This window comes from Lonchura striata, chromosome 1 (genome assembly GCF_046129695.1).
Source record: "Lonchura striata isolate bLonStr1 chromosome 1, bLonStr1.mat, whole genome shotgun sequence".
Lineage (NCBI taxonomy): Eukaryota > Metazoa > Chordata > Aves > Passeriformes > Estrildidae > Lonchura > Lonchura striata.
In genome coordinates, this window is record NC_134603.1 from 6,313,068 (window position 1) to 6,341,018 (window position 27,951).

Consider the following 27,951-nt stretch of genomic DNA (forward strand, 5'->3'; position numbering starts at 1 on the left):
TGTGCAACACTGAGGGATGAGAAAAGCCTTCCTCTCCTACCCCTAATAGCCTCCTAAGTGAGTGTAAGATTCCCTGGGCTGTCTGAGGTGTTCTTCCTATTTCCAGAAAGGTGAGAAGAAAATGCTGATAGTGGTGATGTCTTCTGTGAACAACCACCTCCAGCCTGCTGCTAACTCCTGTGTCCCACACTCACTCCCTTTTTTTCCTGGGCTATTCTAGAGCCTGCCAGAAGCTTGAGGTAGAGTTAGGTCAGAAAAGCATCTTTAAATAATATTTAATTGAGAAATGTCTGGATTTTTTAGATACGTCTAAAATATTTTGTTGTCATATTGTAGGGCTTCCTCATGCACATGGTATTGAACATTGTGTTCGTATATATGACAATGTGGTAATTTTTCTGATATGCTCCACAGCCTGATTTATCTGTCTGTTTTCAAATCTTAGGCATAAAATTATCACCTTTTCCCTTGATCTTCCTTGTTTGAATAGCCAAAGAACCCACCAAAATATTTATATACAAAATAGGGATGGATTTACACAGTGAACTTCTGTGTGGCTCATGCACTTTAGAGATCCACCAAATGTTATTGACTCTGTGAGATATGTAACTTAAAACATTATCAACACAAACAAGGGAAATTCTACATAGTCTTATGAAGACTTACAGAATTTTTGTGGCTACACCTCTGACTTGTTTCATTAAAGGGAAAAAAGAAATAAACAATGTTCTGATTGTCTTCTTTGCCCTGGTGTTCTCCCTATACTTCCAAAATGGGCATTGCTTTTCAGTTTTTACTTTTTCAACAGGAAGCCAACCAGATAGAAAGCTTTATTTTTAAGCTTTGGTGCACAGCATTTGTAAAGAAAGTAATTGTGTGTTTGGCAGATTATAGATTACTGTTTTCTTCTGGGAATCAGCCTGGTGGTTGCAGATGTTTACTCTGTCCTGCACAAACTTTTGGAATATCCATCAGGAAGCCTTCAGATAGTAACACACTTGGCAATCCTCTGCTGGGGTTCATCGGCACAGGATGCAAAGGTCTCTTAATGCTTTTAGAGAGAGAATGAGGGTTTTTACATCTGAAGACATTGAGTTCAAAGTTAAGCCTTAGAATGAGATCTGAGCTCTCCTCTACTGCTGTTTTCATGAAGACATCCATCTTTTTCTTTGCCAGTAAGGCTTCTTCTCACTGACTCCCAAAACACTGTGCTGCAGTCCTTGGCTCCCTGGAAGCAGTAATTCAATGGAGAAGATTTGCAGATATCCAGGGGTTCCTGGAGAACAACTCCAGCACTGGTCTGAGGAGCAGCTGGAGCTCCAGGCTGACTCATCAGGCTCAGCACACAGCTCCTTTGTTTGCTGTATGTATCACCTTAAGGGATGTTTATTTAAATGCAGCCTAACCTGGGATGAAATTTTAAGCCTTGGAGCTGTTCAGGTATAATTCAAAGCAGGTGGAATTTGAACTTGTCTGGTTCTCCTGTGACACTGTTACTGAGGCAAAGGTTTTGATTTCTATGCTGCAGGGATGATCAGGGAGGAGCAGTCTGGTCTGTCAGTGCTCCTGGTGGGAGTGATCTGGTTTGTTGGTTGTGATGCATCAATATTATCTTACAAATGCTGCTCTCAAACCAGTCAACCCTTCTTAACCTGGGTTTTACACTGTCATTACAAGCCAGTTGCAGGGGAAGACAAGTAGGCAGCAACCTAAACCACAAGATGAGAGCTGTGATTTTCTGGTATTAATCTGAGAGGAGGAAGGAAAGGATGGATGGAGTCCAAAGCATCAGTAAAAGGGCTGGTACCACCCTGCTCTTCATTGGTTTTGATGTAAATCCTCTAGAATTAGGTACTGCCCTGTGCTGTGGTTAGATCACTAGAGATGATGAGATGAGTTATGTGTAGCAAAACATTTTATTATCCTAACATTAGGAGAGAGGTCTGAGCACCTCAGAGCCAAGAGGCTGAGAGGTGTCAGCAGCTCTGCCCCGTGCAGGGGCAGGCAAGGGCAGGGAGTGTCACCCAGAACATCTGGGTGATACTCACACATCTGCCAGTGCTGCCAGGCTCCCGAGGGAGGCTCCAGAGCCAGCGAGTGAGGAGAGTCAGTGCAGGTCAGCAGGGCTGAATGTGTGTCCAGCCACAGGAAAACAAAGAAGCCACTCAAATTGTTTAATTTTAAAGATTAGAAATGCACAAATAGCCAGTGAAGGTGGAGATGGCAAATTCATTGCTACTAGAGTGACCCATGCAGTTTATCTTGCAAGAGAGAAGGGACTTGGAGTAGTATGCACTGCCTGCATAAATAACATTGTACTGCAAATAAAAAGGATCCATGTCTTATAAATCATTTGGAAATTTACTGAGCTTCCCCTAAAAAACAAATTGGTTTTTTCACTCCTACTTCTGGTAGGAGCTCTTTTCTTTTTTTTTTTTTTTTTTCACGATTTTGCTCCTTTGCCAGCTGCAGTTTTTACGTCTAAACTGGATTTATTCATGGCAGTTTATATATGTTTGTTCTTGTGCCAATGTTGTACTTTCTTGTACCTCAGTCTTCTTTCTTCCTGATTATTTTCCTCCCAATATATTTATAGATGGAGAGGGGATCTGATTGCTCTGTTTTGCTGAGTTAAGTGTACCAAGTTCCTTTAGTTCTTAAAATCAGCTTGCTGTTCCTGATCTTTTCTTCACGGTGCCTGTACCACATTAGCTGGCAATTTTCCATGCTCTCCCTACTTTACTGAAGTCTAAATAAGTTTTTCTGCACTGCTCTTCCCTTTCAAAAGGGAAAAAAAACAACCACAAACCAGATGTTTACTCAAAAAGAGGTACTGCATGGCCTAACTATAATGAGCCAGACTCAGCCTAATTGCAGTAAAACAGGAATTGTTCTGCAGTTTCTGCTTTATTCCCTAATTATTCTTTTCCTTAAAATCTACTGTAAAGCCTTATGTATTTCTGGGGCCACCCTCAGGGAGCCAAATTATGTCCACTCCACTCCCTTTACAAAATGACTCTTCAGCTTCTGCTCTTTGCCAGTTCTTCTGTAACTTCATGGATTTATTGTATTTGTTGTAAGTCTGTATTAACAAGTGCCCAATTCACATGCCACTTCTACCTAGGTTCTCTAAGAAAAATAGCTTGTTATTTTTGGAGGCAATATCTCATTTATCATTACTGTCAGCTCCATTTCACTATCAGGCAGTGCTTTCCTACACATTTGTGGTGGAGGACCTCCTGTAAATATTTTGGCGGTCTATGCAATGTCTACCTCAGTCTGATTCTCCAGTTTTAAGCATAGATTTTGATCTCCACATCCTGTTTTGTTCTTTGTAGCTTTTATGTTCATGCTTCACATGATTTTGGAGAGGGTCACTCAGCTGGAAAGAGATGAATTTGTCTGTAGGATTTCTCCCCAAGCCTGAAATTTAGATAGACCTACTTATACAAAGAGGGAGGAACCATGTCCCTGCAATTGCCCCTTCCCAGGCAGCATCCCACTCTCAAGGCTCTGCTGCTGCAGGGTCTGCACAGATGTTCCTCTCAGTTGAGTACAGATTATGCAGACTCTAGGAGAGTTCAGGAGACAAAACTGATCCCTCTTTACCTTGGAGGGGATTGGAAGAGTCTGGTGAGCATGACCAGACTATGAGGCTACTCCCTGATAAGAGTATTTAGAGCCAGCTGGGGAAGTTTCACTTTGTTTTGAGGAAACAAGGCACACTGTATGGCCAGGTGTACTTGTTGCTTCTCAGCATTATTTATATCATTTATAGCCCAGAGTGCCTCACTGGAATAGATTACTGGTGTTAGTACCCCAAAAAACTATTTTCCTTCTGGCATACTTTTAGAATCATAGAAGGGTTTGGGCTGGAAGGGACCTTCAAGACATCTCCTTCCAACCCCTTGCCAGGGAATAAACCCCTTCCAGTAGACCAGGTTGCTCAGGGCCACATCCAACCTAGCCTTGAACATTTCAAGAGTTGGGGCATTCACAGCTTCTCTGGGCACCCTGTGCCAGGGCCTCACCACCCCCTGAGTAAAGACTTTCCTGCTAATAGCTGACCAATATATATCCTGTTCAAGTTTGAAGCTATTCCTCCTTGTCCTGTACCTTAGCAGGGATTGAGGTCAGTACTCAGTCACCCAACAATGTGAGATTTTGTGGAGGCACTAAAAAAATGTTTTATTTGTGCTCAAAATAACATGGCTTCATTTTGTGTTAGTCTCAGTGTCACTAAGATTGGTACAGCAAAGAGGTGTGGGACAGTGGGATGGGAAGTGGGGAATATATCTGTGTTTGCTGCTGAAGAAATTGTGTGGGACTCTGCATCTTGCAGTGTATTTTATGACATATTTAATTTCTTGTGTTTTGATCAGGAAACCCCTCCTCACAATGCACAAGCTATTATGAGTAACATCCAGCTTCACAGTGTGGGAGCAAGAACCTTCATATTTTTGGTTTTGCTTGGTTATAAAGTCACTGTTTGGCAATTCCTCCCTGCTTATAAATGCTTAGAGAAAGCTCTGAGGAGGAATGGATAATTTTTGCCTGTCTAATGATTTAAATATTGATATGTGGCTTAAAAACAAGAAAAAAACCCAACCCAACAACCAGCAACAAGAAAACAGGTACTGGGTTTTATTACATTTTCTGTATGGAGGTTGCTTATTTTTATTGGACAATAAGCATTCTTGTGAAACTCAAATAAGGATGTCCTTGGGTTTTTCTGACCACCCAAGGTGAAGCTGTTCTTTGTTTATATACTGCTTGTGATATTTATCTCTGTTATTTACCTTCTCTGGAGCTGTTAACATCTCACCTGAAACTCTCACTGAAAATATTTTCAGAAAAAGTATTATTTTTAAAAGAATAAACTGATAAGTTGTGAGCACTAATATTTCTCTGTAATTTTAAATTTTAATTCAATCTACCCGTTTGAGACTTTGACATTTTCACTGCCATGTGTGTTCTTTACCATGAGTATCCCTGAGGTGTTGGGGAGATCTGAGGTCATCTACATCTCTGTTCTCTGTCATTAATTCAACTGAGCACCTTGAGGTACAAGTCTTTGCAATGTACTCATATGCACAATTGAACCAACAAAAGGACATTTAGAAGCCTCTTTTGTCTTTTGAGTAGAAGACCATTCTCCAAAGTCTTTCTTTAGGAAGAATGTATCTAATTCCATTATTTCTACCAGAACTCCTTTATACCATTGCGTTATGAAGACCAGACTTTTTGGCATTAGGTGCCAAACAACCTACAATAAATAATTTATTAATAACTGTTTATTGCCATTCTTTTTATTAAGAACTAAAACATGCTTGGCTACCTAAAGAATATGAATTACACTTTTGGCTGCAGTCCTTAATAGTGCAGAACTTGCAAGTCTCTGGATTCTTTTTATATCTGGACCGTCAGTCTCAGAGTTTGACCATAGTCTGAGAGTCCCTTAGTTTTCTCTGATTTTGCCATGCATTTTTTACTTCGACCAGTTCAGTTTGGTGGGTACACAGGAAGACAACTACTTGTGACTCCTACAATATCTCTGCCATCCAAATGAATTGACCAAATTTAGGGGATGAATAGGGAAAGGTTTAAACAAGATGAAGACCTGTTTCTTTTATGCCCTTGCACCTAGTCCATTTGACAAAGGACATAATGAATGATGGAACTAGCCTTGTTATGAAGTCACCAGTACTGAGTTATCTTCATGTGTTTTTGATATCCAAGGCAGAATTGACTGGGCAATGAGGAAATAAATGTCTGCCCAACAGACATTTATTTGTACTCAAAATAACATAGCTTCATTTTGTGTTAGTCTCAGTGTAACTCAGACTGGTACAGCAGGAGCTGAACGTCTCTAGTTCTGCTGAGAGTTTTGACCGCATGGCCATCATTGCCCAGAAAGGTTTTGGATGCTGGAAGTGTTCAGACACAGGCTGCATGGAGCTCTGAGGAACCTGGTCTAGAGGAAGGTGTCCCTGCCCACATCATGGCATGAATCAGATGGGCTTTAAGGGCTCTTCCAAAAGCATTCCATGATTTTATGATTCCATTATATGAAAATGTCACCCTAGGCACCTCTGTATAATCTCCCCAGCTTTAGGTGGCTTAATCAGAAAAGCCAGGAAAGCCATTGGAAATCAGTTTCCCACTGGAAATATTTAGGACTGTGTGGGATGTTTCTGAACATGAGACACACAATGAGGGAAGGCTGACATTACCAAAGTGTGGCAGGAGGTACGCAGTTTGATATTCCCAGGAGGAATATCAATGCCTCCTATGGAAGCAGCTGCACTAGAGCAGGGAACGTGTGAAGAAGAGGGAGCAGCTGAGAGGTGCTTTTATGGACTGACACTAACTCCCATCCCCATCCCCCTGAGCTGCTTGGGAGGAGTCTAAAAAACTGAAGCCAAGCCTGGGAGAAGGGAGTGGGCTGGAGAGAGGTTTTATTTTAATGTCTGAGTTTGTTTCTTACTACCCAGTTGTGAATGAATTAAATTAATTTCACAGAAGTTGAAGCAATTTTGCTAGTGGCAATAATTGGTAAGCCATCTCCCTGTCTTTATCCCATCCTATTTTTCAGCCAATTTTCTCCTGCTGTTCTGTTGATGAGGGGGAGGGAGAGCTCATGTGGTTGGGAGTTTGGCTGTTAGCCAAGGATAACCCACCACAATTCTGAGCAGCAGAAATCTAAATAGAAATGGCCAGACAGTTATAGAATATTATTCTTTGGAGCTGATCTAGTGGAATGGGCACATGGTAAATCTTAAATATCGGTATATGGAGGAGTGTCCTGTTACACTAATGTGTAATATCACTTTAATACCCTGTTACTGATATTTGGAAATTATTAGACTTTATGAGTAGTCCACACAGAGTATTTTTATTAGTAAAAAATTGTATTGCATAAAACTATGATGAAGATTCAAAGGGTCTTAAGGCATAAGTCTTGTACTTGCTTTAGAAAAAAATCAGGATCAATACCATCAATTACAAACTTCTGCATAGTGCAAGAACAGCATAATGGAGAGAAAGATCAGGTAGCTTAGATTTGATTGATGTTATGTTAACTGGATATTGTGTGCATTTGGAATATGAACTGCTTTTATTTTCTTTTCTGAAAACTAACATGTAAACGGAGAGTTTTCATGCTGAAACTCGACTGAAACAGATACCTAGAAATGTCAAAGGTTGTGCTGGAATTGGATCCCAGTTGGGAAGAAGCTGCCAGCTGAAGCAGGTAGAGTAACATGGGCTTTTAGGTGTGAAGGACATGGAACATTTGCCTCTGGAGTGGTGCTTTTTGTTTTGTTTTGTTTTGTTTTGTTCTCTCCCTATCAAACTTCTTTCTTCAGCTTTTAACTCCAGAAAGACAGAACTAGTTCATTCACTATTACACTTTTTGGAAAGATTTTATTGGTAAGTGTAGCCTGAGATGTTCATACAGGAGTTCACAGACAACTTGGTGTTTTCATAAAGTTACGGAATGGTTCAGGTTGGAAAAGATTTGCATTTAGAGGGTGGGAGAAAAATCAGGCCAAAACTATTTGTAAATATTAGTGGGTTAAAGGACTTTATAAATAAAGAGATCAAGGAGGGAAAATCCAGAGAAAGGGAGACTTTTTGTAACACCAGCATGGTTTTAAAGCAAGTTGGTGGGAGGTCTGCAAAGGGGTGGAAGAATCCTGAGCTAAAATATCCTGGATTGGGTACTGTACTGAACACTACCTCATATTCCTCATCCATGTAAGTGGTGATGAAGGAAGACTAGGATAAGTTTTTCCCTCTGTTTAGACTGAGCTCATGTTTTGGGGACTGGAACAGGCTCCCCAGGGAAGTGGTCCCAGCACCAAACCTGCCAGAGTTCAAGAAGAATTTGGACAATTCTCTCAGACACATGGAGGGATTTTTGGGGTGTCCTGTACAGGGCCAGAAGTTGGCCTTGGTTATCCTTATGGGTCTCCTCCAATGCAGGAGATTCTATGGTTCTGTGTATAACATAAACCAGTGAAATTGCTGATGTTTTCTTTTTCTGTCTTCCTGCACCTAACACAGGGATGCCCTATGGGATAGAAAACAACCAGAATACAATTAACAGAATCACAGAATGGCAGGGAGCACAGTGGACCATCTGATCCAACCTCCCAGAGCACATGGCACAGGATTGTGTCCAGACAGTTCTGGAATATCTCAGTGTGGGAGACTCCACACCTTCTCTGAGCAAATGATTAATGCTAACATTTTCTTGATAAGGTAGACTCATCAGGAACAGCAGAGTGATAACTGTTATGCATAATATATGCAGTAATGTTCCCAGATGTGAGATTATGACTTTTGTTGTCTTTCCACCAACTTTTTTTGTTGTTTGTGGGTTTGTTTGTGGTTGTTTTTTTTTTTTTTGTGTTTTTTTTTTTTTTTTTGTTTAGTATTAATTTTTGTCACTCCTTTTCTGATATCAGGGCATTTTTTCATAGATGTTTCTCTAAGTGTCCTTTTCCTACAGGAGGACAAGTACTTTTCACAACCTTTCTTCATTATTCACACATCAAACCATTGTGTCCACTCTGCCTGATGTAAAATAGAAAGGGCCAGATTAAACCCACTTTAATTAATGCTAAAAAGCAGAAGAAAAGCTCCTGAACATGCCTGTTCTCTTGAGCACTTTTGGGCACAGATGCCCAGGATGTGCTCTCACAGAATTTCAGGTTGGATCAAGAGGTCACTTTTCTAGCAATGTGTAATTTTTCATCCTTTCTCTCCAGGTATTATCAGATAAGAGCTGGACTGAAGATCCCATCCAGGATTCCCCACAGGCTGTTTGCTACGATTGCAGGACAGACAGGTAAGCAGGTCCCAGAGGAATGTGACATCACTGCAGGTGGGGTAGGGTGGAGGAGACTGTGTGGAGAACAGGTGAGCCTGGATTGAGATCAAAACCTGCTTTTCCCTAATGATCAGTAGTTGCTCACCTCTTTCTGGGTAAGGGTTTGTGTCCAGTATTGGGCTTGTGTCTGTCAGAAAAGCAGAGGAAATTCTCACAATCTGATCTGAAAGCATGTCTCTTCTATGTGGTTCCTTGCTGACAATTTTCCAGTTTAATATTCCTTTATGTCTTTAAGGTTCTCTTTTTTTTTTAATAAATAAAATAAGTATTTAAGTATTTAAATAAGTATTTAAGTATTTAAATAAATTTAAAAAGTATTCTTCAATCTGGAAGTCTGGTTCCATTAAAATGCAAAATTATTAGACAAGTTTTATAAAACACAAATAATTATACCAAAATCTGAGACAATCATAAAAAAAACCCTCTCAAACTCAAAAGCTGAATAAAGAAATAAAGAAAGTCAATGAATATATAAATAATTTAGTCTAGGTTTGGAAAAACCTCTTGTTGTGAAAAATCCTCAAGGAAGAAACAGTATTATTTTACAACATATTCCACTCTAATTTTCCCTTGGCATATCCAGAATCCCCTGTACTTCCTTCTATTTCTAGAAATATCCTCAAATTACAGCAGTTTCTGGCATGAGTAGTCTTATACTAATGAAATAACCTCCTGTGAAGACAGCTAGAATTTTACTTCCTTGGGGCAAAAAACCACTCAATAACAAACAACAAAAAATCCAAACTACTCCTGTTCAGAATAAACTATGTTTTATATTTATTTTTTTTTTACAAAGTAGTATTTTCTTCTCCCTGATACATCTTCACCATCAACAAAATATTGAAGATTTTTTCACCACTTCTAGAAACAATTCACGTACACGCACGGGCAGGGGAGAGGCAAGGCTGGCATTGCAGTTGCAGGATTAGCAGTTGACTTTCATGGTGCTAATGCAATCCAGACTGGGCTCTAATAGCTTTATAGGGCTAACATCAAGACAAGGGATATTTAAGCCACTAAGACTTTAAACAGTTTCTCCTTGGCTATCTTTGCAAATGCTTCCTCATTGATTTCATAGATCTACAAGAAAGCATTATTTAATGGGACTGAACTTAAAGGTACACAGGCCATAATGTGGGTTTTTTAATGCTACTGATCTCTCTCAGTATGTGCCTAGCTGGAATAGGGCTAATTAAATCACTGTGCATGTTTCAAGAAGACACTCCTATTAAGATAGCATTACAACAAAATAAGGGTGATATAAAATAGTGAATAAACTACCTCACTGGCAAGAATGACTATAAAATAAGTGGAATTCATGAGTTCAGTTTAAAGGAGGTATTTTTAATCTTTCCCTTATCAGGTTCGTAGGATTTGTGAAAACTGAGAATATATTTTGGAAATGATTATGCAAATTCATAAAGTAAAATCTGTGAATTTATGCAGTAATAAAATATATAAAATATGTAAGTATACAAAATAAATAGGAGGCAGCATTTTTCTTCCGATGCATGCGGCTTTTTATTTTTATTAAACGTACAGGATTTACAATAAAACGTTGGGAACTGACAGCATTAGCAATGTTTGCTTCCCACTAGATGTCTTCAGCAACAGAGGCAAAAACTCCTGTAGTTTGCAATAATTCAGCAGAGGGAAAGCTGAAGTCTGTGCTAGGCAGTCCCTTGGTAGTGACCAACCAAATGTGAGCAGAAAAAATTCCATGGCACAGGACTGACAGGTTGTGCAGGAAGCCTTGGTGACCTACCACATGGTCCACAGTTTATCCATATCCTGTGTAAAATTTAGGAAGAGAGTGAGCTGTGAGTTTGGTCAGTCAAATCACAGAGCTGTGCTGCAGCCTAGGAGCCCCTGGGGTGTGGTCACTCACGTCCTCAGTACTGACCAGCAGCTTCTATTGAGTCAGGGTGCATGAACAGGAATATGCTGTGAACATAAATATAGTCACAAAAACAAGCACATTGCATTCAAACTCCCAAGCATTTTTGGCAAGGTGTGTTCCCCTAAAGACAAGACTGGTGCCTGGGGACTTTTCACAGAATCATGTAATCATAAAATCTGGAAATTACCTCCAAGATCAAGTCCAACCTTTGGGCCGAATACCGCCTTTCCCACTAAGCCAGACAGTGGAGTGACACTTCTGCTTGTTTTCTGAGCTCTTCCAGGGATGGTGACTCCACCACTTCCCCAGGGAGCTTGTTCCAATGCTTACCCACTCTTTCAGGGAAGAATTTTTTCCTTATATTCAACCTGAAACTTCCCTGACTCAGCTTGAGGTAATTTCCCTCTGTCTTATCACAAGTTGTCTGGCAGAAGAGACTGACCCCCACTTCCTTTCAGGTTGTTGTAGAGAACAATAAGGTCTCCCCTGAGTCTTCTCCAGACCAAACCACTCCAGCCCCCTCATCTGCTCCTCACAGGACTTATGTTCCAGATTGTGCTTCTCATTTTTGAGCAATGAAAAGGAGAGAGGGAACAAGGCTTGTTGTGCACAAGCTGCTGTCATACATATTTTATACTTCCACAGAATTCAGCTTCCTGTCTTTTAATAGATACCATGACTGAAGACTGCTTTGGGCTTGTGAGGAAATTATGCTTTGCTCATTCATGTACAGCTCATAACAGCACAAACTCCATTGCCCTCAGCACTCCTCCTACAGGGCTGAGTTAATGCAGACATAGCCTGAATTTAAACTCTGGAAATGCCTTTCTGAGTGGATTGGTGATGGTGTCTGCCTGCAGCTGACAGTGGGCTGAGCCTGTGGGACCCAAGCACGAGCAGCTAAAGGAGCAGGGAAGGTGAAGATGCCATCTCACAGTTATAATTTGTATAATTAGCTCCTTGGCTAAGTTGTCTTATGACCCACTAAGTGTCTACCATAAGATTTTCAGCTACTGTGTAAATTTTGGGGCAAGGATTCATCGAAGTAGTGAACATACAGTCTCATGGATTTCCAGGCTACAGGCACAAGCTGAAAAACTGCAGGATCTTATCTTAAAAGCATGTATTTAAACCATCTTTTTTAGTTAATTCCTCCAAACACTGGGAGAAAGAGCAATTCTCAGAAACAGTTAGTGTTAGCTGTTTTATCATGGTGTTCTGCACTGTATGAAAGAGGGGGAAATGGAGACCAGAGCAGTGCAGAAGCAGGCAAGTTAAAGAACATGGTATGCGTGGGATAAATCTTGGCAGCATTATTGCCAACAGAGATTTGGAGGGTGAATTACAACATTGAACTTGCCTGATAAACCCAATCTCAGAAAGAATATAAATTTCCATCTCTTCTGCAGTGTTTTGCAGTAGTCTACACACCACTTGAATGCATTACCATTTTGAAACAGAATTATCCTTTAATAGTGAAAGCTGCAATTGGCTTTTTTTGTAAGTTTTTCAACCCACTATGCCTCACTCCCATGTACTGCAACCAACAATAGTCATTTGCTACCAGCTTGCCTACTTGTTTAACTTACAGGCCAGGAAAATTGTTTTCCTGGGTGAACATTAAGAAAAAAAAATTATTTTACATGGCATATAACTAAAGAAATTGCTGAGAACATTGATTTGTGTCCTGATCTCCTTTTTTTTCTACCCAGAAATACCACATTACCAATTCTCAGTGCTCCAAATATTTTTGAAAACTTGACCTGAAAATGTAATTACAAGTAATACAAAGTATTTAAGAAAAATTGTCACTGGCTATGCCAATCTTTATTAGACTGTAGAAGTCTTCCATCTAATTTTTAGTCAGTTAAATTGGGTTATTGTTTGAAAGTGCAGAAAGCCAAGGACAGCCAAGGAATGAGGTTCTTTCTTCATTTTTTCTCATAAAAGGCGTGGAGATAAGATACAATATTTCTTCCAGACAATTCAAGAAAAAGCAGCTGTGACTGCCATTACACATTGACTCTTTTTATTGGTGATGTAAAATTGTGTACCCACAATTTTATGCTTTTTCATAAAATGGAATGCCTGACTTTAGGTGACAAGAAGAATCATAATTTCAACTGTGGTATGCAAAGAAAAAAAAAAATGCAGGAGCATCAGAAAATAGTGGAATCATAGAATCATTCAGGTTAGAAAAGATCTCTTGTGTCCCACCATTACCCCAACACATTAAACTCCACCACTAACCCATGTCCCCTAAAACAAAGAACATTTCTGTAACCTCTGTCTGAGCTATACAAGTTCATTATAATCCACACTGAATTCCTTTCCCTATAAATTAAATTATTTAATTAAATTATGTCTGTGGCTACCTTTCACCTAAGACATCATTTGAAGGGTTATTTGCATTTCTGATATGCTCCATAATTAACTGTTTGTGCCTGTTTTTAATAAACAAGCAGTGATCTTAATCTCTTCATTAATGTTTGACTATCTCAGAGCAATTCCCAGTGAAGGAATTCTGCTTTGATTATTAAAGAGAAACCTTTTCTTGTAAATGGCTTCTTAATGCAGTCAAAACAAACAGTTGCAGTTAGTTGCTCATTAGAGCAAGGAGAAACAGCACCATGACTTGTGGAGCAGTATGAAATTGCAGTCATTAGTTTCAATAACTTTTTGAAAGGTAATTTCTTCCTCCATTAAGTGAAGATAAGGTTACTCTTTATGAAGTATGAAGAAAAGGGGTAGAAAATTATGCTTTAGCAAACAAATGGGTTTATTTTCAAAGCTTATTGAAAGCAATCTGAAAATAAATAGGGATTTTCTATATAAAATAAAGCATACTTGATAAATACAAGGAATATCCAGAGGGCACTTCACTATGAAAGAAGGTGTTTTGGGGATGAGTTGTCTTCAGCTGTGAGGCCATAAGAGATGAGCCCGTCCCTGGAAGCATTCAAGAGCAGATTGGATGGGGCCCGTGATCTAATGGAAGCTGTCCTTGACCATGGCAGGGGAGCTGGATTGAGATGATCTTTAAGGCTCCTTCCAACCCAAATTATTCTATGATTCTATGATCAGACATTTTAAGACTTGTTAATTCACAATCTAAAGAGAAGTAATTGCATGATATTTCAAGAGAAAAGGAGAAAGAAACAGAGAAAAAATAATTAAAAGGAGCAAGCAGAAGATCTTTCTGACTGACATGATATTTCTGTGTGCTTGTCTCAGTCATCTTCCAGTCAAGGCCTTTCATAAATGCCTCAAAGAATAGAAGCTGAAAAGTATTTGTGGCTACAAGAATTTCCATTTCAGACCTTCAGCTAAGCTGGAAACCATCAATTCCCCCCTCTAGAAGCTGGGTCAGATCACTCAGATGCAAATGGAGTAGGTCCCACAGTGCTGGAGATGCCAAACTGATTCCCAACCCAAAATTGAGACCTGGTCAGTGGAGAAACCAAACCAGGAAAGGTCTGCAAGCACCAGCACAGCCACAAGTCTCTTTCCCTGGACAGTGAGTCTGAAACACAAAACTTCAACATCAGGGAAGGCCTGGCTGGGACAGAATCCAGCTGTTCATATGTGGAGAGCCAACACAATATTTCTGGTGCTTGGGGCCAAGAGTGAACTTCACCTAAACTGGCCATGCAGCTCTTTCAGACCTACCACTCCAGTGCAAGCTGGCCTTCAGGAACCTCTCTTCTCTTCCAGGTTGATTTACATGCCTTTAATTTCCCCACACAGTGATTCTTCCTACCTTTACTATTATGTAAATATGAGTCCTGAGGTTCCTCTAAAATCCAGCACTGCTCTAAACATTGGCAAGTCACACCAGTTCAGTGAGCAAATTGCACCCAGACAACAGTTATCTTCTTCTCTGCATTGATGAAAAATTATGTGCTATTGTAATGTCCCATACTTTACTCAGAGATTTTTGCCACCTGAATTAATATTTGGAATAAATATATGGAGTGGCTGCTATATAGGTATATAAACACAGGGAATTAGTATTTACTCACACAAGTTTCTGAAGAACAGAATTCTTTTCAGATATAAATTCTCTCACTAAACAAGGCTCTTAAGGAACTAGCAATGAGTTTAGAAACAAAAATAAACACTACTACAAAAAATAGATTATGTTTGTTTTTAAAAAAGCATTAAGAATTTAAGAAAGAAAATTTTCTGCTGATCCTAAGCAGGTCAGTTATTCCACCATCTCAAATTTCAGCATGTCTGAGAAATGAACCTTGGTTTATAGAACAAATCAGTGATAAGAGACTGTATTTATGTTAGGATCCTTCATAAAAGGAAATTAATAGGACATTTTGCTTTTTATCATCACTGAATCTATGCATGGGTAGAGAGGTAGCTTTATATAATTCTTTCCATGAAGCTAATTCAAAATATCAAAAGGCAAGGTTAAGATAAAGGATTCCTCTCAGAAATGTGCAGCTATAATGAAAAGTCACACTGAGGGAGAAAACATCCTGAACTTTTTGATTAAGCAATTTTAAAATTATGGTGTCTCCATTAAAAATATAACAAATCCATTTATTCTAAATATAAATATGCTAAACATAATATTTCAAAATTAAAACTAGTATCTTCGAACATTTAAATATGAAAATGATTATACATTGAATGAGTTCATGCCTGAAAAATGTTGTCTTTGCACTTTACAAGAAGGCTTATTTTAGCCCTGGAGGGTCTGCATCAGTGTTCCTCTGCCAAAGAATGTGTATTTTCAACATTCAGCAATTGAGTTTTCAAACTTCCTTAAAACTATATTTGCAACTCAGTAAATGAGGACAAATGTAGCATTTTCAACCCTGGTTTGTTGATTTCAGAGCTTAAATTTTCAGAAGTTATTACTTGTCAGTATCAGTTTGTTTTTTATTTATTTTTTGTTCAGTCTGGAATACTAAAGTTTCAATAGAAAGGTACTTGAAATGGGGATGTCAAAATGACAAACTAAATAACAAATCACAGCTTAAAGTCTGCAATAAGGTCTGATATTTCCTGTTCACTGAGTGCCAAAAAGGTGACAAAAATTGACAACTTGCAACAACTTATGAAAATCTTGACAATCAACTGTTACAAACCAACATATACAATTTGTATCTATGTCACAGGAGGAGAAAACCCCACAAAATGTACCCAGAATTCTATGCAGGAGACAACTCTGTTTTATTAACAAAGCTCCTTGAAGTCTGTCATCAGAGCCAAAACCAGGGTTTGTCCTCGCGGTTCATGGAGCTGTAAATTCCTTTGAGCTTCAAGTGCCTGGAATGTTGGTGCAGCAGATTTAGTGCTTAAATTGAAGAGCAGGTATATTGTCTTTCTAGAGATAGGACAGCTAAAACTGAAAGTTTGCCCTGCATCACTTGAAATCAGTGTGAATTCAGAGCAGTATCATGTGTAACTGGCAGCTCTAATAAGCTTAGAATTCCATGAGGAAGGAAATATCAGAGGGACTATGACACAATGAACAGAGGTCTAGAAAACACTAGAAAATTCTGCAGAAGATGGTCCTGTGCTGGATTAATGTTAGATAATAAATAGGTAAACAGCACAACTGAGTGTTTTCACAGAACAATTTAGTTTGGAGAAGACCCCCGAGATGACCCAAGTCCACCACTAAATCATGTCCCCCAGAGCTACATCCAGACATCCTTTAAATACCTCCAGGGATGATGGCTCAACCACTTCCCTGGGCAGCCTCCTCCAGTGCTTGACAACCCTTTTTGTGAATAAATTTCTTCTAATATCCAATCTGAACATCCCCTGACTCAACTGGAAGCCATTCCTTTTGTGCTATCATCTGTTACCTGGGAGAAAAGAGGAACTCCCACCTCACTACTTCACACAATTGATGGATCCAGCCTGAACAGTTCCCTGTGTGGAGCCTTCCTACCCTCCATCAGACCAACATTCCTGTTCAGCTTGGTGTCATAAGCTCTTTTCTGCTGTCATCTTTCTGTTTTTCTAAAAGCTGCTTTTTACATATTTTAAACTCCTACAAGAAAGGGACAGGCATCTTTGTTGAAGGCTGTGAATCACCAATTAAGGGATGACCTTTTATGGATCAAAATACAGAGGAGAGTGAAGGATTATATGAAGGAGCATGCAGCGTGTCTGGAGCCAGTTGTTAGAGGGGTTCTGCAGCAACAAAATAATTTAGCATGATTACATTCTCATTTATCAATGCCTCTTCAAGTCTTACTTTCATATTTAGCAGGTAATTCTGCAGTAAAGAATCTGCTACATAACCAAGGTGGTAAATATAAAGTGCCAGCATCATCTGAAATGAAAGACTTTGGAGTCTAGTAGCAATTAAATTGTTACTCTTTCAGGAAGGAGAAACTGTGTTTTTGTATGAGGACTACAAGTATTTTTAAGACTTTATTAAACAAAAAACCCATATGGATGGTGAATTATGTCCCAGTGTTCTGCTTGGGAAAACATCACAGATTACAGACATTGCAGGGAGTGATGGTTCCTTAAGAATACAGGTAGTCAGGATTGCCTAGTGGCTATGAGATGCAGAACATCTTAAAAATTAGGTTTTAAGTATCCTGAGATCTATAGATGACAGCTGGATGTCAGTTTAAATAACAATTGTTAAGTAAGAAGTCAATATTCATTCATTATGACATATCTATATATACTCTTACCAGCTAGAGGTAATAATGGTTCTTCCCTGGGGAGGGTGTCTTGCATGATTTATAAATTAACTTTCTAGCAAATCTTACTTCACCAAGCTTTCTATACCAGCAGAGAACAGTTGTCCTGTAATGGCATGTTAGGCTGTATTCGAAGGGCAGGCAATAAATAATCTGTAACCTGAGCTATGGCTGCGAGATGGAAGAAGCCTTGGAAATCTGTGGCTAAGGGTAAAAATAATCTTATCTAAGTGCTGAAATCTGTGCTGTGGGTGTCTCTACCTCAGCTAATCAACCAGTCTCCCTTTTTAGCCAGAGAAGAGAAACAGGTAATTTGAGGGAGTAATTTAACATACCTATTTTAAGATGAGTTGAATCACACCTATTTCTGCCCGTTTACTATAAAAGGAGTTGCAGGAACTTTTGCAGAGAGAGACATTTTCATTGTGCTTGTAAAAGACTTGTCACAAAAAGGCTGTGATTGCAGTTTGTGCCTTCATGTATCTATGCAAATTAGGCAATAATAAAAGGTAGGAAAAGTGACATATTCAACATAGAAAGAAGATGGTGCTCTTGTCTTTCTCAGCAAATAATCAAAGATGGCACCTTGATTCAGGATCTTAAATAACGTTCTTGAAGATTTTTTCAGGGTGAAACCAAGAGCAAGGAGAAGACTCCAAAGTGAGAACAATTGTCATATATGTTTCTTAGAAATTGTTTCTGGCAAGAATATTAAAAAAGTCAATTGTAATATGGAAAAAATGTATTAATGTTTTTTGTCCATTGTAGCACTGTAATTTATTAATTGAAAATGAAGTTGTGGAAGTGGTGTAGTAGTTTGCTTATTTATATTTTGTAAGACTACAACTATGACTATATTTTCACCATAAACTTCATAAATGAACAAAACAAATATCCTGAGTTTGAATTTGGACAAACCAGGAATTTAATTTGAGATATAGCAAAGCATTCTGTGCTATTAACAGACCTCTAGGACATTACTTTGTGGTCAGTACCTCTGAAGCTCAACACCATGTGACCATAAATGTGAAAACTTACAGAATTTTCTGTGGCTTTCGATGTATATGTGGACCTTTTAGAAAGATTTGCTTAATTTACTATTGTAGCCAAGGAATGCTACTTGGTTTAATTTCCCATTGACATCACTGTCAGGGAGAGCTCTGGAAAATTCCTGCAGTCTAGATGTTAAACCAGGGAGCATTCACAGCAGGAAAAACTGTGTCTTATCTGTAAAATGATGGCACTGCTTCAGAGATGCAAATATTTATATAATTTAATAACCTCCCAAACATGTAAGATAAGCAAAAGGAATCCAAATAGCTAGAGACATACACTCTCTAGAAGCTGCCTCAAAATATTCCATCTGAAGAAAAGCTATGTCTCAGGCAAGGCAATGATGTCACAACAAGAGAGAAGTGTTATAGATGCTTTATACAGGAATTCTGTTGTCTCCAGAAAGGGACATTTTTATAGCTAGTCTGAAATGCTCTAAACTTAAGCCATAGAACTTTATCCAGAGCTCTGTGTGCGGAGCACAGCTTCAGTATGTGAATTGTGACATATTTTTGTAGAAGTATATTCAATATTAATTTTTAAAAGAAGCAGGTGATTTGGGGTTATTGGTTTTGGGTTAGGTTTCTCATTGTTTCAGTTTTTCTTTCCCATTTCCACTTCAGAGAAAGTATTGTCCTGCTCTCTGTGAATATCTTTATAGTGAAAACAACTGTAACACTTGCTGCCATTCTAGCAGCTGTAATCAGAGACATATTATGTCCACTCATGAAGTTTTCATTTGTATTCATCTATTTTTCCTTTTTCTCATTGCTAAAAAATTCAGAAACTATTAGTTAGAGAGGGCTTTTAGCCAGATAAACTAGTGAAAGATGTCCTTGCTCCCAGCAGTGAGGTTGGAATTAGGTAAACTTCAAAGGTATCTTTGAAGATACTCAAACCATCCTGAGTCTATGATTTTACATATGAATTGCCCTGATCAGACTGAACAAAAAATATGGATTTGAATGCAGCAATTTCAATTTTCTGTTTACAACTGCCTTATATACCCATTAAGTATGTGTAGAAGTGTGTAAACAAATTGGTCCATTTAGGCATAAGCACTTTTGCTGGATTGAGATTGCCCTTCAAGTGCTTACATTTAAATGTGATGTTTAAATTGAATTGATGGGGTGTGTGTGATGGTATAAAACTGTGCTTAGATGCACTGGTCAGCCCTGGCATAGGACCATTTGTCCCAAGGGCAAAACCCTGGTTTTGCTTTAGACTTCATTGCCTGGGATCCATTTTCACAGAGAGCAAATCTGGTTGGAATGAGAGCCTTGAGCCTCTTGCTGCCTCAAGACCTGATCTTGCTCTCTCACTAACACAAAGATTGAGGGAACCTTTGGGAAGACAGTGGGACTACAACAAACTGGGCAAGAAGTTAGAGGGCTCATTTGAGGAAGACATCAGATTTGTGCAACATCCTGAGGAATAGAACGATTTACAATTTCCATTGTCAGTGCACTTGCAGAAATTTTGGGATACACTTGAAGCACAATGACAAGCCAAATGGCTCAAAGAGGGGCAAGGTTTTAGGGGACCAAACCACATTTAGTTTTTTGATTTCTTCCTTTCTATATCTATGATAATGTAAATTTTGGTCTGCTTTCTTATGCCACGAGAAAACAACTTTCTCCACCCTATAAGTTACCTAATATTTTTGAATATGACCTAAACTGTCAGAAGCAGGTACTTTCCCCAGTTACTGATGTAAAGTCATGTGCAGTAAAATGAAGATTTATAACTTAAATCTTACAAAGAATCCTGTTGGCTTAAGTAGGTCCTGCTTATTTATTAGATAAGATGTTGCTTAAATAGCTTATCCTGTTTGATAGATTGGGGAAGAATTTTAGGAAAACCCATGGTCTCACCTTGATTTTAAATTGTGTAGCTGGTAGCATAAAATGATGCACTAGGAAACAGGAACTAAGGAAGTTCAGAATTACATACTTGGCCTTTACAGACAGGTGGTAAAAGTGCAGGGTCTACTGCAGATGATGTGAAACTTATTCTTCCCCTTCCATATCTGTGTGGAAAGTCATAATGAATAATAAAATTTGCTACCACAACCCTCTCCGCTGGTAAGATCATAAAACTCCCTGAAATTACACAGTGTCCATTTAAGTGTTCCTCCAGGGGCTGCACGTAAAGTGGGGAGATCAGTGGAGTAGTCGAATCACTCCAGCTCTCTGTGTCAGAGTAGAAAGTGATAAAATCAGTCTCCAGCAAACTCTGAGCTATATTTTTTTTTTAGTCTAGTATTGCAGGCTATAACTTTGAGAGATCTATTTTACAAGAGTGTTTTATAATGCTGTGGATAATTTAGAAAGTATAGCATGACAAGAAAAATGTGTAACTGAAGCATGGTACTCTATCTTCTGATTTTTCAGCTTAAAGGAATAATATTGCACATTACCTAAAAGGTATCAGCTGTTAGTATCAAAGGCTAATATTCAAACAAAAATCAAGCAAACAAAGTTAATTAGAAAAAATCATCAGGAGATAAATACATTATCCCTTAAGAACAGGCATAAGTCTTTCTCATAGTGTTAGAAGAAACAGTCATGAAATTATTACTCATATTTAGGTCCCCGAAAATTATTTCAGCATTTCTTGCTGTTACAAAAGAAACTCAACTGAAAGCATAGTGTAGAGAAGATCTCTGCATTACAGGCACTTCATTTGGCTAAAGAACACACAAAAAAAAAAGGAGACTGTGGGTAGTACCCAGTGTATATGCCCAGCATCCCACATCCAATGCCATCACTCAAGCCAGCAAATATCAGAAGTAGAAACCCAGGAAAGAATTTAAGAGAAATAAAATCCCTGAGTCTATCTAGCACCAAGCTGTGTGTCTGTATGGAATGTGATAGCTGGAGGAGTTGAGGACACAGGAGGATTTACTAGTCTTTAATTCCTATGATTGCTGAGCTCTTTTCTTCTGCTCTGATTCTGAGCAATCAGCTTCTCTCTGTTTTAGTTTCCCCATATGTGTAATGGGGTTAATTATCATAAGGGTATTGTGAATCTTAATTACTTAATGTAAAGAGCTTTTATTTTTTGGGATATATGACAGTGCAGGAGAGTAGAAAATTATTAATGGTTTTGAAACTTTTAATGGTTAGTTTACATTTTAGGAAATAAAACAGCAGATCTAAAGAAGGAAATGTTTGACCTACTATTTCTACTACACACTGTGTAATGAGTCTCAGTGATAACAGTAATCTGAGAGTCTGCTAATGTAATTAAAACCACTGACTTTCTTCTAGGTGGGAGGTTTTTAAATGTGGCTGATGTCCTAAATGGAAGTATGCTGCAACTTCATCATAGCACATCCGAATGAGGAGAATAATTCTGCTTGTGAACATATTTTTCCCTGCACTGGTAGACGTTAGCGTCAGAATTTATTAGCATGTATTTGGAAGACCTTCAGCAGTGAACAAACTTCTGCTTTTGACAGTCTGAATACAGCCAGAGGCTCTGGAGTTTCACCAGGACTGCAGTCCTTCCTGGCAAGATGTAAGGGACTGTGTGGTGGAAGGTGTTGGCCCTCAGCCCTCCAGTGTGGGTGACACAGTGAGGGAGGGAAGGGAGGAGCCTAGGATTTTTTCAAAATATAAAACTACTTCTTTTACCTGTCCACTAAAAGTATTGCCATTCTCCTGCACTGCAACGTGGGAGACTCCTCTGAGAGTCTGGTGAGTGGTGGCACCTCTGGGGGCAGGCACAGGAGATGAGTCCCATGCTGAGCACAGATGAATGCAGAGCTCCCTTGGAGCTCAGCCTGACACCCCCTGGGAGGAGGCTGCACCGTCTCACTTGCTCCAAGACCACCAAAGTTTGGTTGCACAACTTGTGAACATGAAACAGAGATGAGTGTGCAGTCAAGGGCTGCTGAGAAGAAAGGAGTTTTAAAACTCAAACAGCAAAAATCCCTTTTCCCACCAGCTTAGTTGCAGCCCTTCTGCATGGTACCTGAGCAGCACAACATGTGCAGCCAGATACTACTTTAGTGGAAATTTTCCTCTTTAATACATTTTCCACCTTTGGACTGCTGTCAGATGACAACTTTGTGTTTACTGGGCAATGCTCTTCAGTTTGCTGGGAAATTTAACCTTAACGCCTGCCCTGTATAAAGGATGATGCATATTTATGTCTTCAGAAGCAACAAGGCAAACCAATTAAAATGTGGGAGGAAAAGCTATTTAATTTTAAACAGCTCAGATACATTGATTTATGATATTTAGTATTTTTTCATTAACAGCTATGAGGTCTTGCCACTTCTGTCTAACACTTTCCTCCTGCACATCTCAGCATCTCTTGTTACTGTGAGTTAACTCGACTTTGAGGACAAGTTCTTGTGAGGTAAACAGGAGCATTTGTCTGTACTGCCAAGCACAAAAAAAATATATTGAAAATCTTTAGCTTAGCTCTATCCTGATTTATTCTAATAAATAATATTAAAGTGACCTAATAAACACCTTTCCTGAGCTAACTTACTTCCTGAGAGCCTGCACTTGTGCTAAATGTTTCTTTGTCAGCACATTGCATCCTGTAATTTGCTCTAAGAGAAGTTTGCAGGCTGTTATCTTAGGAGGACTGGCACTATTCAGACTTGTGTAATTATTGGTATCATGCCAAGTTTATTTCCCATAATTTTCACTCCAGAAAAACCCACACAAAGCCCAGAACAGGTGTTGGCCACCAATAATGAGGTTTTCTCTGCAAGCCTTCTCAGGAGATGGAAAATTGTATAACCAGAGGTCAAGTTTTATCCAGGAAAATGATGGAAACTACTAGTGAGGTCTCCCTGGGCCTCCTCTCTTCCCCTGAGTGGTGTAAGATTTTCCAGCAGTAATGGGGCTTTGGTGAAGGTCTCAGCAAGTTCATCCAGGTTGTGCTGAGAGTACTTCCAGTCATGGAGACTAACATCATCCAGTAATTTCCTGGTTTTGTCTATTTATATCAGCCCATCTGTTATCTGTCATCTCACACTTCACGTGGAAGTCATTTATGAAGGTGAAAATCACTTGGCTTTAGGTTTGAGTTTTGCATATGTAGGCACATTTTCTACCATACTCCTGATACATTTGAATAATTTCTTTGTCTGTTGGTCTTGGTATGGGATTCCCAATCTTAGGAGGAGGAATGGGAGTTTCTCACACGATCTTAGCAATAATTACAGACTTGGGTAGTCTTGGAGTCAGATTGAGTAGCCTAAGGTTGTGTGCAAGTTTCCCTCCTAAGTAACCCTGGAAGGACTTCATTCCACAGGTCTGAAGGATGAATTTTAGGTTACAGAGATTGCTGCTATTTCTTGCCACTGATATTACAAAAGTCCAAAAACAAAACAAAACCAACCAAAAACAAAAAAAAAAAAAACAAAAAAAAAAAACAAAAAAAAAAACCACAAAAGGCCAAAACAAAACCAAACACAAACACACAAACAAAACAAAAAATGTAACAAAAAAATTTGTTGCTTACCCTTCCTGTGACTAAAATGAGAAAGATCCCATCCTAAAAATTTTGATCAAGGCTAGTGGGTGCAACCAAAGGGCGGTGCTGGTATGATGTGGATCTGGGGAGCGTCATCAATAGTCTCTAAGAAGTATGTGGAAGTCAGGATTTGAGTTTTCCCCATGTGACCTTCCCAAAAATATCAAGGGTTAATTCCCTCTGTCTTAGGCAGTGGAAAGTAGTGTAATAACTCCACTCAGACACTAATAAAGTACTATTATATTTGCGGGAGATGAAAAATCTGTCGTACAGTAAGGATTTCTGTGTTACTAGACATAATGAGATTTTATTGAAATTGCACTCACCAGAGTTCAAAGGCTCAAGGCTTAGGCTGGAAGACACTACAAAGCATCTCTGAGAGGATCCAAGGAAAGGCTGTGTGGCCCTCTACCAGTGTTACACACAGGAAGCAAACAATGAGGTTTAGACTTCTATAATGAATTTCTCTTTTGTGCGTTACAATCGGAAGGCTAGGGGGTTTTAAATTTTTTTTTTTTTTTTTGTTATAGAATTGAGTTTTAGGTTTTAATGAGACTTAAGTAAACTTCAGAATTTTTTTTATTTTGATTTCTAGTGATAGGAGTTTCTAAAATACTAGGAAGGGAAGAGGAGAAAAAAGGAGTTCATACTGTTGCTGAACTATGAAATGTGATTTCTATTTCCTACCGTCCAACAGGCTTCCTCTCCAATGTTAGGCACTTAGCTGCAGGTCTTCCATATCCCCCAAAGGCCTAATTTACATTGACTTTAATTGAATACTCCTGAGGAAACAGGTACCAGTCAAGCCCTGCCTCAGTTTCCCACCTGGAAAAGAGACATGAACAGTAACTACAATTAGCATTGTGAGGGATAAAGGTAGAAAATCTACACTGTAAGGATGTGGCAAAGGCCATAAAAATGTTCATGTGATGGATTGCCTCTAAGCCATGCAAAAAATTGGAGGCTTTCATGCTATGTCAAAGAGATTTAACGTAGAATGTTGATCACTGTTTACATTGACAGTGCATGGTTTTGGCAGCTGTTAGCTGCAACAGGAGAGTGAATGACTGCACACAATGAAGGAAACTCTTTGAATATCATCTAGAAATGGTGTTTCATCCACTTATTGCTGTCCTTTTCGAATAAAGAGGAAAGCCCATTTAAAATTTTTCTTTTTAATTTTTTTCTTTGTCTGGGTAAGCAGTTCTTTTCCCAGAATGAAGCAAAAGGTTTTCAATGTTTTTCTTTTTAATTGTGAGCCAAGTGGAACCAATGGAAGTTATCAGGAACTTCACCTTCATTTACATAATTGCTATGTGGAATGGGAAATTGGCTTATGCAAGGAATCTGAGACTCATTAGTCACAAGCATCTTTAGGAGAGGGAGGGCTCCCTGCGTTAGTGTTTAGTTGAAGGTTGTGGGGGTGTCTGAGGAGATACATCCCTGTTAGCCAGCCAGTTAATGAAAACTCCAGTGAATTGAATGGAATTGAGTGTTTGCCTGTTTCTGTGAGGTCACTTGCCTGGTGACTGCAAACAAAATCTTGATGACTTACACAGCAAAAGAAGATGCTGAATACACGTTTGGGGAAGTGTGGGAAGAGGTACTTTGTTTTCTTATAGGGTGATAACCATAGATTAAATAAATGCTTTGCAGTCTGAGTTGTGATGTAGAATTTACTCATTGGTAAAAAGGATAAAGCCCTTTCCTTGTTCTTCAAGGTTTTAGGTCCATTAGCAGCCTGGGGAAAAGGGGGAGTGTAGACCCATGAGGAAGCCAGCCCATTCCTGCACAGGAGTTTGATTGCATTCACTTACACTTCTTGATTCAAATGGCTCCTCCAACACGAGAGACAGGGGAAAATAGTGTGTTGGTAGTGATTTTGTACAAATGAGAAGTTCTCAAATCTGGTTTTGCCAAAAAAGTTCAGGAAAAAGCAGTGCCTCTATGGGGATTAGTCATAGCATACTTTATTCTCCACTGACCCAAACCTCACATTTAAGGCACTGATTTTGAGATCACCCCCATCCTTGCCAGTGTAATTCAGCAGAGGCCAAAGGGACTTGAGAAGCATTCTTGATTTAAAGGTTCATTAACTGGAGTTAAGTGAAAAGATTAAGGATAAGTAACAGCTGTGGCTGAATGGGTTGATCAAAATGTCTCCTCTTTTCCATCAGATCCTTGTTGCAAGCTTTGAAACAATCTGAGTGCAAGGTAGCCCTTGCTGCCCTTGCTTCAGCAGCCACTGCTGCTGAAAGGGAACAGCATGAAGGGAAAAGCCATTCTCAGTTAGAAAGCATTCAGCCTTACAAAAGTCTTAGAAAATATAGCAGGAAAGAAACACAGCTATTCTTGTAGGCAGTTCTTGTTTTTTCAGCTCTGCAGGCTTGAGTGGGAAACCATCCCTTTTTGGTGTATTTTGAGAGAGTTCCCAGAAGTGTCCCAATGGCAAATGACTCAAGAGTGTTCTCAAACAGGAAAGGCACAGCTGCAATGAAGAAAGAGTTGCCATTCCAGCAAGAGTTCTCTTCAGAGGTGCTGACCCAGCTTTACATTAATACATAAATCTTCTTGAAACTGGTGCACTTGCAGTTCTTGCCTGACAAGAGTATTTTCTCAAAAAGATATCAAAGTCCATATTAAAAGTGTGAAAGAAAAGCAGTTGAATTTGAGTAATTTCAGCCAGAGAAATGTAGAAATTAAGAAAACTGCAACAAGATTAAAGAAACATTTACCAGGTGTTGATGTTAGTGTGCTTTAAATTATTCATCTGGTTGTAGAAATTAAGATTCATTCAGCTGTTCAGCTGTAATTCTGGCTGTTTTAGACACAGCATCTGTAGGATTCAATTTTGGAAAGAACCTTCTTGCCTTTATCTTATGCAGAACTTCAGCTGCAACTAAGAAAAACCAGAGAAATGATGGTTTTCAAAGAAAAAAATTTAGTCTTTTTTTTTTTTTTTTTTAATTTACTTAACTGGTGATTTTTCCAAAACTCCTGAGTTTCTGAAATGCATCTCTTCCTTCAGGAAGGTCTGCTGGCTGGATAAGGCTTCAGAGAACTGGGATACTATGCCCAGGTTTAGGTATAGAACAGTATGGGGTGATTCTGTGTATGTTAATGATCCAGCTTTAGGAACATGGGGCCAGGATTTTAATCCAGTCACTTGCAATTTACTCAGAACCCCAGACCAAGGATCTGGCCAAGCTGGAACAGGAGTGTCTACTGTCAAGTTCAGTGCTGAGGTCACTAGAACAGGGTTAGAATTTGGCCCATGGCTTTATGTTGTCCTCAACCCTGTATTTTTTTAAAAATAAATTAAGGAGAGGCACAAAATCCTCTCAAAACATTGCTGTAATCATCTTGTCTGACTCTGCATGTCTCATATTTGAAGTTTATTTTGTTAAGGGTTTCACAATAGCTCCCACTATCACCTTCCAGCTCTGATTTTTGCTACAGGGCTGGCTCACAAATAGGTAGAGTCAAGAGTCAATGGGATGGAAAATCTAAATCTGTCTGCATAAAGTTTGTCCTTTTTTTTTTTTTTTTTTTTTTTTTCTGAATGAAATTTTCTCCTCAGGCCTTTTAATTTCCTTTATTAATTTTGAATACGTACAAGCTAACTCTTAGTCTTTTCCCAGTGATTCATATCCATGGACTCTTACATGATTTCCCATAACTCTCATTTTCAAGGACAGCTGACCTTGCATGGACACTGGCATGTAGAAAAGTGCTTCATTCAAAAGGCACTGTAATTCTTTTCAGCATCTTAATATCTGTAGAACAAGCGTAACCTAAATCACTATTCCCTGGGTAATGGAAAACAACATCTTGGCTCTAGGCATTTGTAGAAGTATTGAAAGCAGAAGAGACATTGTTTTTGCTGGCTTTGAGTCTTCTTACCCTACTTTATAGAG

General features: G+C 39.0%; 1 protein-coding gene across 3 annotated transcripts in view; it reads left to right on the forward strand.

The window, feature by feature from the left end:
- Positions 1-27,951, forward strand: part of FAM135B (family with sequence similarity 135 member B) — a 257,473-nt gene that overhangs the window by 138,534 nt on the left and 90,988 nt on the right. For all 3 annotated transcript variants that reach the window (XM_077781909.1, XM_021546046.2, XM_021546047.2), the window contains exon 3: positions 8,775-8,854. In XM_077781909.1, the coding sequence (XP_077638035.1) occupies positions 8,775-8,854 (80 nt within the window). The remainder of the gene's footprint in view (positions 1-8,774; positions 8,855-27,951) is intronic.